This window comes from Suncus etruscus, chromosome 10, assembly GCF_024139225.1.
Source record: "Suncus etruscus isolate mSunEtr1 chromosome 10, mSunEtr1.pri.cur, whole genome shotgun sequence".
NCBI lineage: Eukaryota > Metazoa > Chordata > Mammalia > Eulipotyphla > Soricidae > Suncus > Suncus etruscus.
In genome coordinates, this window is record NC_064857.1 from 96,494,625 (window position 1) to 96,509,033 (window position 14,409).

The following is a 14,409-nucleotide window of genomic DNA, read 5'->3' on the forward strand; positions in this document are numbered from 1 at the left end:
GGTCCAGGGCTTTTTTGATGCGGAACATTCAGTCCTTGTAAAGATTCTCAGGAAGCCTCCTAATAGCCTCTTTTATGTCCTCATCCTCATAGATCGTGCCATCCATCATGCAGCAGCCCCAGTTTGTTGAACCCCACAGCATTATAGTTTCCGAAGACCCTCCACCAACTGATCAAAAGCTGCGACTGTATGGGCCAACCATGTTGACCCCAGGTCTAAGCAGTGGATGCTGGGTAAGTCTGGAGGTCGCGGGACTCAAGCACAGCAGCATGAAGAAGGGATGCTTTTGCAGGCCAGTCTTCAGTTTTTAAACATTCACTCTACTTTTTTTGCTAGGTAGAGTTTTTTTTTTGTTTTTGTTTTTTTTTGTTTTTGGGCCACACCCGGTAACGCTCAGGGGTTACTCCTGGCTATGTGCTCAGAAGTTGCTCCTCGCTTGGGGGACCATATGGGACACCGGGGGATCGAACCACGGTCCGTCCAAGGCTAGCGCAGGCAAGGCAGGCACCTTACCTTTAGCGCCACCGCCCGGCCCCAGAGTTTTTTCTTTAATGAAGCAAAATAGTTTGTTTTTGTTTTTGTTTTTGTTTTTGTTTTTTGGTCTTTGGGTCACACCTGGCATTTCTATGGGGTTATTCCTAACTCTACGTTCAGAAATTGTTCCTGGCATGCTCAGGGGACCATATGGGATGCCGGAATTCGAACCACTGTCCTTCTGCATGCAAGGCAAACACCCTACCTCCATGCTATCTCTCCGACTCCAAAGCAAAATAGTTTTACTTAGGAAGTATAAAAGAGAAATAAGAGAGAAGTGATGAACTAGTAATAAACTTTTTAAAGTTTTCTTGGGGCCAGGGTGATAGCACAGTGGAGGGTGTTTGCCTTACATGCAGCCAACCCTGGACAGACCTGAGTTTGATATTAGGCATCATACATGGTCCCCCAAGCATCTTAGAAGCGATTTCTTTTGGGGGGCTGTTGAGTCACACCCGGCAGCACTCAGGGGTCATTCCTGGTTTTATGCTCAGAAATCACTCCTTGCAGGCTCAGGGGACCATATGGGAAGCTGGGATTTGAGCCACTGTCCTTCTGCATGCAAGGTAAATGCCCTACCTCCATGCTATCTCTGTGGCCCCAAAATGCAATTTCTGAACACAGAGCCAGGAGTAAACCCTGAGTGCCACTGGATGTGACTCACCCCCAAAGGTGGTTTTCCTTTTATTTTTTTTTATTTATTTTTTTTTTTTTTGAGTTTTTGGGTCACACCCGGCAGTGCTCAGGGGTTACTCCTGGCTCCATGCTCAGAAATTGCTCCTGGCAGGCACGGGGGACCATATGGGACGCTGGGATTCGAACCGATGACCTCCTGCATGAAAGGCAAACGCCTTACCTCCATGCTATCTCTCCAGCCCCGGTTTTCCTTTTATTTACCTGAGGAAATATCTTCCAATGGACTCTGCTAGTATTTGGGAAATTCTTACTCAAATCATATTTCTAAACCCTCTATACAAGAACATGTCACAAACTCATAAAATCTCAAAGACATGCCTAAAGACACACATACAACTTATTTGTTTTTTTGTTTTTTTTTGGTTTTTGGGCCACACCCGTTTGACGCTCAGGGGTTACTCCTGGCTATGTGCTCAGAAATCGCCCCTGGCTTGGGGGGACCATATGGGACGCCGGGGGATCGAACCGCGGTCCTTCCTTGGCTAGCGCTTGCAAGGCAGACACCTTACCTCCAGCGCCACCTACCCGGCCCCACACATACAACTTATTAAAAGCTAACAGAAGAAAATCTAAAATAGTTATCACTACATAAGGAAAGAAATCTGACTGCTGTGGATCATTTCCTCACCGCTACCCTGAACATGCAGACCAACCGGCTAGAAGGGGTTGCAGGCGCCTGGCCCGAGCTGGCCGAGAAAGGCCTCTCCACTCAACCCTCACCATCATCCACCACCATCCAAGACTCTATAATTAATATGTAATTCTACAAACTGGTGCTTGAACATTGATTTGAACCCTGGGCCGAAGAAGACAGTGATGATGTTGAGATTCCTGTTCTTGTGGTTAATTTTGGCTCTATTCAGCTGGAGTGAGCCCAAGAGTGGGCCACGTGGGGGCCGGAGAGATAGCATGGAGGTAAGGCTTTGCCTTTCATGCAGGTCATTGGTTTGAATCCCGGCACCCCATAGGTCCCCTGAGCCTGCCAGAAGTGATTTCTGAGCGTGGAGCTAGGAGTAACCCAAGTGCTGCTGGGTGTGGCCCCAAAATAAAAATAAACAAACAAACAAACAAAAAAAGAGTGGGCCACGTGGAGCCTTTACTAAACATGGCAGATTCCCCTTCTGGGGTCGGAGTATCCCCCTTAGAGGCCTAAAACTATGACTTTTCTGCAAAAAGTCCTTTTTCCAAGAACCTCAGCCTCCTCAGAGATTTATAAAGATTGGAAAAGGACCAGGAAGAAATGGCTCCACTGAAAGGACTGATTTCTGGATGATGACTTCAGCCTGGGTCTGGATTTTGAATTTTGAAATTTTGGACTTTCAGGCTAAGATGAACGTAAGTGCTTTAAACTCCCAGACTGGCTGCTGTGGCAAAGAGCTATGCTTCCAGGGACCGGAGAGATAGCATGGAGGTAAGGCATTTGCCTTACATGCAGAAGATCGGTGGTTCAAATCCCGACATCCCATATGGTCCCCCGAACCTGCCAGGAGTGATTTCTTTTTCTTTTTTTTTTTTTTTTTTGGTTTTTGGTTTATGGGTCTCACCCGGCAGTGCTCAGGGGTTACTCCTGGCTCCATGCTCAGAAATTGCTTCTGGCAAGCACGGGGGGGATCATATGGGATGCCGGGATTCGAACTGTTGACCTTTTGCATGAAAGGCAAACGCCTTACCTCCAGCTATCTCTCGGCCCCACAGGAGTGATTTCTGAGCATAGAGCCAGGAGTAACTCCTGAGCACTGCCAGGTGTGACCCAAAAACAAAACAAAACAAAGAGCTATGCTTCCAAACAGCGCTATGGTAGGGGCAGAGAGGTGGAGGAAACCAGTCACTTTCTCAGCACTCAGAAGCACTGGACTGCTCCCTCCCAGCAAGCAGACAAGCTTTGGCTCCAGTCCTGTAGTAGAAGCTCTCCAGCAGGCCAGAGGCAGTGCAAGTGTGGAGCCGCCTGCGGGCTGGGTTTTCAAGGATCTAAGCCACATGTAGAACTCACGTGGCCTGCAGAGAAGCCTACAGCATTTTCACGCCTGGACAATTTGGTGATGGGATAAAAAACTTAAAAAGAAAGGGTGGGGGGGAACAGCAAAGCCCAACTGAGAAGTTGACTTTAAAAAGAAAAGGAAAAAAAAAACCTCCTGCATTTGAACTGTTTCAGGTTATATCTTAATCAGTTGTTATTTTCTTGCTGGTGGCATATAAGACAACCCCCTAATTTTGCAATTAAAACATAGGTTTAGGCCTATATTATCTGTATCAGACAGAACGTTCCTGTGCTGCAACTGTATGTCCCACAGTGAGCCAATCACAACAAGCAAAGGTCCAAAGGTTCTACTGTAATTAGACGTCCTCTCTGACTCTGGCCAATCTGAGCAGGCTTTTGACAGTGTAGATTCGGGTCCAGAACATCATCTAATTTGCATGCACCAAAAGCCTGCTTGGATTGGCTGAGTTAGAGAGGCAGTCCGAGCAGCCTGGCAGTGATTGGTGCAGGATCAAGTTGGAAAATTCGTTTTGTGGCAATATTCAGACAATTTTCGTTTAGTGGCATATTGAAACATTTTTCGGGATATACTCAGCATATAAGACGACCCCCAATTTTCGGTTGACTTTCTTTTGTTTCAAAATTGTCTTATACACCGGAAAATACGGTAAATGTGTTTATAGGTTTATAGTTTTCCCTAGTTAATGTTTCCAATTGCATTATGTTTTACTGTGTATTTTAATGTAGTAGCCTGTTTTAAAACTGTATTTTCTGTATAAAATAACAAGACTAAACAAAAAAAAAAAAAAAAAAAAAAAACCAGAATTCTGGGGGCTTGGGCACAATGGGAGGGTGTTTGTCTTGCACGCAACCAACCCAGAATGGACCCGGGTTCGATTCCTGACATTCCATACGGTCCCCCGAGCTTGTCAGGACTGATTTCTGATTGCAGAGCCATGAGTAATGTTACCTGAGTTCAACTAAGTGTGGTCCAAAAACAAAACAAAACAAAACAAATAACAACAACAAAAAAACAGAAGGAGACAGACTGTGGGGCCCCCCCCCCCGCCGTAGGTAATTCCCAGGATATTCCTAAACCATAAGTCAACTTTCTACTCTTTGTCACCTAACTTCCTTCTTCTATAACTCTAGTAACACCACTTACCCCAAACGTGTGAATGAAGATAAAGCATTAAAAGACAACATTTTCCACCCAAGCACCAATCAATAGAGCCAACAACTAGAGCTCTTTGGTATAGCGTCCAGCATTCATCATTTCCCTTTGTTGACAATCACCAAGAACAGTATCCTAGAGATTCCAAATAAACCTGTACAAACATCAACCTCTTCAATGGATGATTCTCTTTACTCACAATTTTATATCTTGAGCTTCCTTATGCATAATCTCCAGAATAGACTTACAAGCTGCAGAAGTGCCTTCAGGGGTGGAGAGGATAGTAATTGACTTCTCAGCAGCACCTGCATTTTCTTTCCGATGAACATCGATTCTGAGGGTGGACACAAGGAGAGCAAAACAGAGAGCTGTAAGCATGGCTTCACAACAGACTCTGTGGCAATCAGCTTCTAGGCAGAGGATTGACTAACTGCCTTCAGAAGCTTAACCTTCATACACTGTCAAATAGAGAGAAAAAAATTTTAATTCCAGCCACAATTTTCTCTTTCCTCAGTCAAACCAAGCAAGGCCATCTTTTCATTTTATCTTCATGGTGTGTGTTTAAAGCTTTCTTTCATGCACACAGAAGAAAAACACCTCCTGCCAAAGAGAATGGCTTGAGAAAGAGGATTCTTTCGCTCTAAAAGAAATAGAACTGGAAGGCATGGTAAATGGGAAAGAGCTGGAATCCCTCAAGCCAAGTCAAGTTCTTGATAGTTACAGTATTCTCATACTGTTCACCATGCTGAGGTTATGCTCATCTGTTTCCTTCTCTCCAAGACTCTCCACATTTTGTCTCCTAGATAGAGGAAAAGTCCATAACCAACTGTAAGAAAAGAACACAAGATATTGAAGAGAAAAACAACCAACCAATAAACATAATACCAAGCTTGACCTTGTTAGAAATTAAAACAAGTAGGGTAGAGGAGATAGCTTAAGGGCCTAAGTCCATGCTTTGGAAGTAGGAAGCCGGAGTAGGATCCCTAGCACTAAGTGGTCCCCTATGAACCTCCAAAACAAAAACACAAGATGGATTTTCTCCCAAACTCTTCACAGACAAAACTGAATACTGGCAAGAATATAGTTAACTTGGACCATCAAACTCACTGGGAACGCCCAAAAAATGACAGGTTTGTCAAAGCTTCAATATAGATCACCTCTGACTTTCCTTACCACTGACCTTGGGCAGAGAAATCCAGCACAGAGGCTGTCCACTAGTATGTTCAGCAGCATCCCTAACCTTTCCCTGTAAAACGTCAGGACCTTCACTGAGTTGCATAAACCAAAAATGTCTTCAGATATGACCAAAAACAAAACAAAACAAAACATTTCAGGCTGAAAACCACTGGCATATTATGTCCACTCTAGCACTATTAGTAGTAATTGGGTGGGCAGAGGGAGAATAGGAATTCTCATCCAGGGCCAGCCAGAGGGGCCAGAGAGAGTCCAGGAGGTAAAGGGCCTGCTATGTCTGTGACTCAGTTCATATCCAGCACTGCTTATGAGCCCCAAACACCAACAGGGGTTACTCCTAAGCACTGTTGAATGTGCTTCAACAGCCTCCACCCTAGTTAATAAACAAACAAAATCGGGGGCAATACAACCAGGTTTAGATTCCATTCTTCTAATGTCTGGTTTAAAAAATGAATCTTTGGGGACAGAGAGATAACACAGCTGTCTCGGGACAGACCTGAGTTCGATCCCTGGCATCCTATATGGTCTCGAGTCTGCCAGGAGCAATTTCTGAGTGTTGCTGGGTTGGCCTCCCCAACCCCAAAAATGAATCTTTGAAGTTAAAGCCTGTAAAGAAAGTCGGGTCAATATAAAAATGAAATAAGAACTATATAAAAAAAATTAAAAGGTAAGAACAAAACAAACCCACACTAAATAGTCCAAATCTCAGGACCCACTTTCCAGCAGTTCTGTGGTCCCCGATTACTATAGGAACTGGTTCTCTCCTTGGAAGTAATGTATTAAATTCCCTTCTTTCCGTGCTTCTCCACCACTGCATGTTAAGGATTCCTAAACTCTCATCCTGGAGGTGGAGTAATAGCACAGAGGCCAGCCCCAGATGGATGAACCCAGGTTTGATTCTGGCATCCCATATGGTCCCCTGAGACTGCCAGGAGTGATTTCTGAGAGTAGAGCCAGGAGTAATCCCTGAGCACAGCCAGGTGTGGCCCCAAAGCAAAAAACAAACTAAATTCTGATCCTCTGAGGAAGAAATACTGTTTGACAGATTAGGGTGACCCTCTGAGGCCACTCCCAAAACAGAGGATCTGATAATGACTAGTTCCAGTGGCACTAATTAATTCCATGGGCAGAGCTCTGCCAAGTGAATCAACTGTGTCTAATAAAAACTGCTTCCCTGAGCTCTCATCTTCTTGCCTTAAATAAAACAAATAGTTCCATTTAAATCATGGAAGCCCTTTCCTCTGACAAGGAAATGAGTAGTGTTAAAAGGGAACAACCATGATTTTCTATGTGACCAGAAGGAAATTATTTAATAATTAGTTTCTGTAGGTAAAAGTGGATTGAGGCAAGAAAGAAGACCTTAAATCTTATGATTAAGAGGCCTGGGAGATGGCTCTAAGGGTTGAGCACACACCTGCAGGAGAGAGCTCAATTTGATCCCTGGCACCATCTAATCCCAAATGTCCAACATAAGCAACCACCATATCAAGTACAGAGGTCCCATCCAAAAATAAAAAGCAGGAGTGGCCCATGTACCTACCCTTAAACTGGAAACATTTTTGCCTTTTTGGGGATGGGGGGTCTGGGGCCAGATCTATTAGTATTCAGGAGTTATACCTGGCTCTCTGTGCTAAGAAGTGACCCCATGGCAGTGTTGGGGAGCCCCATGTTGTGCCAGGGACCTGAATCAGGGTCACAACTGCCACAGACAGTGTACTATATATCTGGCCCATTACCTCACCTCAAACCCTCAAACAATGCTGGGTGTATCCCTCAAACATACAGCTGAAAAACCTTCAAGTCAATTAAGCCTGGTCTAGGCTATGATTCTGTTGTCTTCCCTACCTCACAACAGGCCCAAATTGCCAATTCTGCTCACATGTCACCAGCACCAGCACCACCAGCAGGAACAGATACCACACTGCAGGAAGTGCCCACGCAAACTCACCACATACTGTTCATTTGGCTCAACTAGTTCAACTCACACCTGTGCCTACTGTGTACGTATTTTCTGTGCTCAGGGACCATGGGATGTCAGAGATCAAAGAAACCCAGGCTTCCTGCCCATAAAACACACTTCGTGATCAAGGATTTCTCCAGTCTTGAGTATCTTCTTAATCCTGGTAACACACAACTCACACACACACACACACACACACACACACACGAAGCTATACACAACATCATGGTTCCATTTTCAGGGAAAGATATCGCTTAGTTCTCCAGGAACACATAAAATGAAATAATTTCCTCAAAAATTAAAAAGAAAAATCACTCAGTCATCTCTAGATGCCCCAAGGCAACTTTCTGTACATTCATGTCAATGGACAGAAGAGATAACTGTGTGTCTGCCTGGCCTTTTCTCCCAAGTGCACCCACTGTTCTCTAGGACCTGTAACAGCAGGGATCCCAGAGATGCAGCTAGTGTCGCTTTACAGAAATGGGGGTGAGAAAGGAGAATACCATCAAACCATAGCTCAAAATATCTACATGAGGGGTCACTGCCTTGCATTTGTCTTGCATGAGGACTGCTGGGCTCTATCCCTGGCATTCTTTATGGTTGGTCCCCTGAGACCACCAAGAGTGATCCCTGAGTTCAGAGCTAAGAGCAAGCCATGAGCAATTTAAAAGGCAGATATGGGGTCCGAAGATAGCATGGAGGTAAGGTGTTTGCCTTTCATGCAGAAGGACAGTGGTTCAAATCCCAGCATTCCATATGGTCCCCTGTGCCTGCCAGGGGTGATTTCTGAGCGTAGAACCAGGAGTAACCCCTGAGCACTGCTGGGTGTGACCCAAAAACCAAAACAAACAAACAAAAAATAATAATAAAAGGCAGATACATAAAGAATAAAAGAGCAGGGACTGGAGTAGTGGTGCAAGCGGTAAGGCACCTGCCTTGCACAAACCGCGGTTTGATCCCCCCCCCCCCAATGGGCATCCCATATGGTCCCCCAAGCTAGGAGCGATTTCTGAGTGCATAGCCAGGAGCAACCCCTGAGCATCACCGGGTGTGGACCAAAAACAAACAGGCAAAAAGAATAACAAAACAGTGGGCAACACAAAATAGCTGGTATAGGCATTAAATTTGGAACACAAGTGGAATGATTCTTGAAAAAAATCCAAAACCTAACTTTTTTTTTTTTTTGGCTTTTGGGCCACACCCGGCAGCCCTCAGGGGTTACTCCTGGCTCTGCTCAGAAATTGCTCCTGGCAGGCTCAGAGGACCATATGTGATGCCAGGATTCAAACCACCGACCTTCTGCATGCAAAGCAAACGCCTTACCTACATGCTATCTCTCTGGCCCCAAAACCTAACAATTTTCTGTACTGGACAGAAAAGTACTTCCAAAAACCACTGAAGGCAAGAATTGCTGGGGGCGGGAGTGGGGACCAGAGAGCAACCTTGAAGTCGCCTTTTGTTGGGCAGAGCCTCCCCCATCAGATGTGGATTAGGTATCATTTGTGTTCCAGTCATGTGTAAAAACTTTGAGGTTCCCCTTGAGATTAAGGTTTAGTCCTTATGTTTTATGTAAAACACACACTGAGATATCAAATCACAAGGTTTTCCAGATTCCCAAGTAGTGTATAAATAAGAATCATAACCGTGTTCAAGAGGTCACCAAGTACCAGAACAACATTCTGTTATGAAGGGCTAAAGGGACACGAAGTCTGAAGCAGCTGGGAGCACTCACTTGGACTGAGTCTGCTTGGTGATATTCCGAATGGTGGCACCTTCCTTCCCTATGATGGCTCCCACAAACTGGGTGGGGACCAGCAGGCGCAGAGGCAGGTCACAGGGTTTCTGCTTGGACGCGGAACCTGGGGAGGCCTGCCGGGAGGATCCCCTCTGGCCGAAGCCACGGCGACCTCGAGGCTGCTGTGCAGGGTTCAGTGAGGCAGTCGTTTCATCGGGGATGTAGGTCACTTTCAAAGTGAAGTTTTCCAGCTGGAATCCATTCAGCTTGTCTAAAGCTCTGAAAGTTGGAAAGTGGGACAAAGAACAGAAATAAAAGCAAAGTCATAACAAGTCTTTCAGTCTAAGCGACACCCATTTCTCCCTCCGGGGACTACCGGTGGCAAACCAACACAGAAAAATATACCGGTTCTTTTCTTTGAGTTGCACATAGTAAAAGCCAACAGGTTTCCAAAGGACATGCTTGCTCACCAACCAATGAAAATTAGAAAACAGGTGGAGGAGTCCTCAAATGCTTGAGCGATAGCACAGTAGTAAGGCGTTTGCCTTGCATACAGTCAACACAGAAAGGATGGTGGTTCGAATCCCGGCATACTATACGTCCCCTGAGCCTGTCAGGAGCAACTTCTGAGTGCAGAGCCAGAAGTAATTCCTGGGTGCTGCTGGGTGTGACCAAAAACAAAACAAACAACAACAACAACAACAACAAAACCCAAAAAACAAAACCAGAGGCCGGAGCAATAGCACAGTGAAAAGGCATTTGCCTTGCATGCGGCTGACCAGGATTTGGTTCCTGGCATCCCATATGGTCCACACCAAGCCTGTCAGGAGCGATTTCTAAGTGCAGAGCCAGGAGTAACCCGAGTGCCGCCAGGTATGGCAAAACAAACAAACAAACAAAATCCAGAAAAAAAATTTTTAACAATTTCAAATATGCATTAAAAACTATTCTCAACATGTTTAATGGCTAGGAGAAACAGACTGCAAAAGGTTCTTTCCCACCAAAGTTAAGTTGAACCCAGTAAAATATCAACTAGATCTATAGACATAATAGGCAATGCAACTACCTTTATACTTTTATTATTTTTATTATTATTTTGCTCTGGGCCACACTTGGCAGTGTTTGGCCTTTCTTCTTTGGCTCTACATTCAGGTGGCCACTCCTATTGAGGCTTATGGGGTATCAAGGATTGAACTCAGATCAACCACGTAGAAGGCAAGTGAATGATCCCCTAAACTATAACTTGTCCCCTGTTTTCACTGTTTGTTAACAGAGCCACACAGCGCAGTTCAATGTCAGGCATATACTCTACCACTCTGCAATCTCATAGCACCCATGGCTCACTTTAATGTTCTTTCCTTTTATCAATTGGGGTACTGCCTATTCTGAAAGGAAAAAAAAGTAATGGTTTTGGTAGGTGGGCTGCAAAGCTCCAGGTGTAATGGTTCACTTGCAGTGGTGCTCAGGGGATTGAGCCCCATGGAACTCCTGTATGAGAAGCACGTACCCCAAACTCCCCAACCCTGCCATCCTGTTTAATCCTACTTTTCAGTGGCTACTCCTGGTTGGTGTTTGAGAGACCAGGTGGCACCAGGACAAGACCAGTGTCTCCCACATGCAAAGAACAAGCCAATTCCTTAAGCAACCTGCTTTTCCAAGAAGAATATGGAAGTTTTGGCTGGAACGTTACTCCCTCTCCCCACCCATGTACTTTTTTCCTTGAGACAGAGACAGACATCTCCAGTGAAAGGAAGATGTCTATCTTCAGAGAAGAATAAGAACTGTATACATCACTTATCACTTATGTAGATGCTGGAATTCCCTAAATAAAGCCGTGTGTGCTAAGAAACAAGTCTCTCAACTTGTCATAAATTATGGCTTAAGAGTCTTCACTGAATAAAAGGAAAAGACTCAAAGGCCCAAGAGGCACTCTAGTAACCAGTGCATTGTCTGGCCCAAAAAGGCTCCAAAGCACGGAAGCTTTGGAGCAGTCAGCATAGGCTGGGGTACCCTCCTGCCCCACAGTAACTAAGCAGAGTTCCCAGGCACGCAATGCACAGTGCAGTGCAGTTGGAAGCATAAGAGTGAGCTACCTGCAAGTAACCAGTTCTCATAACCAAAGAGTCCATATTTCTGAATTTGAAGTCAACTATTCTCAAAACTTTCTATATTTAAATGTTTATGGTTTGGACATCACACCCAGTAATACTAAGTGATTGCTCCTGGCTTTGCACTCAGGAATTACTCCTCGCAGTACCAGGGAGACAGACCATCTGGGTGTCAGGGATTGAACCCAGGTCAGCCAAGTATAAGGCAAGCAAGTGTCTTGCCTGCTATAATAGCTCTCCAGCACCAACCTCCTAAAGTCATTTGGTATATGCAGAGTTCACAGAGAAAGCATCTGACTTTAGTGGTGGTGGGATAGAGGGAAGTCGATGCCACATCTGGGATGCTCAGGGATCACTTCTGGTTCTGCATTCAGAAATGACTCTAGAGAGTGCTGAAGGGACCATATGGCATGCTGGGCATCAAACCCTTGTGGCCACAGCAAGGTTCACACCCTACTCATTGAAACATCGCTCTGGCCACACTTGAGAATTTTTCTTTTTTTCTTTTTTTCTTTTTTTTTTTTTGGTTTTTGGGCCACACCCGGCGGTGCTCAGGGGTTACTCCTGGCTCTACACTCAGAAATCGCTCCTGGCAGGCTCGGGGGACCATATGGGATGCCAGGATTTGAACCACCAACCTTCTGCATGCAAGGCAAATGCTTTACCTCCATGCTAGCTCTCCAGCCCCAATTATTGATTTTTCTTAGCCAAAAGGTAGCAGGAATTTCCATATCAGATTCTATTATAGAGATAGCCTTGCTGAGAATCAGTCCTCTTTCAATTGGAACCAGTAAAGCTTTATGTAACAAAAAGTGGTAGAAAAATGTTTTTATTTTTAACTTTGGCAGTATTGGAGGACTGATTGAATATAGCACAGGCTAGACAGAGTGCTCTGCTCTTTGAATTCCAACACTAACCTCTAACACAAATGCTTAATTTTTATGGTTCCAGAGGTAAAACAACTTCACATGTACAAGCATTCTACCAATGAGCTTTATCCCCAACCTCAGAAATGCTTTCAATGAGCTCTCTCACTTCTGGGTATCAGTGGCCAGTAATGATTTGAAATGAAGCATACTGAAGCACAGTCATGGGATATAGTCAACAATAATGGAAACTGTTGGGAGAAATTAGAGAGAAAATGATACAGAAGGCAGGTTACTTGTGTTATACAAAGCTGGCCTAAATTTTATCTCTGGCATCCCATATGGTCCCCTGTGCCCTACCAGGAATGAGTCTTAGCACCAAGTGTGGCCCAAATCAGGAAGGAAAAAACTGGGGTCTGTGAGATATAACAAAACAGTACATTGTTTGCCTTGCACGCAGCCAACCTAGGATGGAGCTGGGTTCAATTCCCAGCATCCCATATGGTCCCCTGAGCAGGAGTAATTTCTGACCAGAGCTAAGAGTAACCCCTCAGCACAGCTAGATGTGGCCCAAGAACCAAAATAAATAAATTAAATAAAATAAAAGAGGAAGGAAATAACTGAGACTAATATCTGCTAACTCTGGATTTCCATCAACTTTTTTGAGTAGTAAAAGTGTATGGGGAAGGAAACCTACTCAATTTTTTCTCAGCAGCCTTGTGAGTTAGGATACTTAACTAATCCATTTTACAGATGCATGCGAGTGGAATAGACTGACCCAAATTATAGCAGGCAAAGTGGTGGCCTAGTATGTGCAAAGTGGATTTTGGAACCCATCCTCTTCACCTACACGAAGAAGCATGTCCCAATCGTACATAACTCAGGTATGGATGCTCAGAAAAGAATAGATGTCAATGGAGAATATCAACTCAGCTCCCATCACCTCAGGATGCATGTTTTGGCAAGTCCACCAAGAAAAGGCTGTGGAGAAATGGCAATGCAGTCACACTAAGCTCAGAGAGCAGGCTTGCAAGGGTCAATGCAGCAAGTCTGGGGGAAACAGTCCTCTTCAGCCAATGACAGTTCAAAGAGGCCCAGAACTAGTGGGGAGAATGAGTTACTTCTAACAGGGGCCAGAAGATTGCACAGCAGGCAGGGTACTTGGCTGCTACAAAGCCAACCTTAATTCAATCCCTGGTATCTCATGTGGTCTCCTACATCTGCCAGGAGTGATTCCTGAGTACAAAGGCAGGAGTAAACCCTGAGCACTACTAGATGTAGCCCCAAACCCAAAGCTAAAGAAACAAAAGAGAATTACTATATAATCATTTACTGTAAGAGTACTGGTCTGGACAGATAATACAGTGGGTAAGGTGCTCACTTTATTAGCAACAGTGCCTGGTTTCTAGTATAGTTCCCCAAGGATCACCAGAGTGATTCCTGAGCGCAGATGGCTGTGCCCCTCCCTCAGAAACAAAACAAAAGATACGTACACACACACATGTATTTGTTTTCTTCTCGATCCTCAACTTGGAGCTAAGAAAATTAAAGCTCAGTGAAGTAATCAGAACAGGCAGACCCCAAAGTATTTTCCAAAATGAGCAAATCCCACATTTCATAAGGAAACTCCATTTGGGCAGGTGGTCCTTCCCAAACATCCACAACATTGATGTAATTCCATCACATTAAGGACAAAAATTAGCCTTTACTCATGAGAAACATTTTGTCATTAGTACTCTATAATTGTTAGCCCAATACCAGAATAACAGTTATGAGCCAGAGTTAATACAATGGATAAGGCACTTGCCTGCATGTAGCTGGTTTCTGGCACCACATCCCCACCTGAGCATAGAACCAGAAGTAAGCCCTGAGCACAGCCATGTATCATCCAAACACCTCAAATTTCATCCAGCTTCCTCCAAACAGGCCATTTGTGATGACTATCCCCTAATTAAAACTCCTAATTTAAACTACTGGCAGATTCCCAGCAGTCTTCTTCCTCTTCAAGATCAGTAGTAAACCTGCCACTCTACTTACCACTACAACTTTCAGAACTGAAATGTCCCCTGGTCCAGAATTACTTTTTGCAGGGATTCTGCCTTTCCTGTCTATCCTTCCCATTTTTGTACTGTTAATGCTTTGGATAAATTTTTTAAAGCAAAAA

General features: G+C 44.6%; 1 protein-coding gene across 2 annotated transcripts in view; it reads right to left on the minus strand.

Annotated features, from left to right (window-relative positions):
• IGF2BP3 (insulin like growth factor 2 mRNA binding protein 3) overlaps positions 1-14,409 on the minus strand; it is a 130,974-nt gene that overhangs the window by 32,072 nt on the left and 84,493 nt on the right. Inside the window, exons 6-7 of one of the 2 annotated variants that reach the window (XM_049781452.1) lie at positions 9,269-9,550; positions 4,582-4,716 (exon numbers count right to left, since the gene is read on the minus strand). The exons of the other annotated variant lie outside the window; for it this stretch is intronic. Coding sequence (XP_049637409.1) covers positions 4,582-4,716; positions 9,269-9,550 — 417 coding nt within the window. The remainder of the gene's footprint in view (positions 1-4,581; positions 4,717-9,268; positions 9,551-14,409) is intronic. 2 annotated transcript variants of the gene reach the window in all.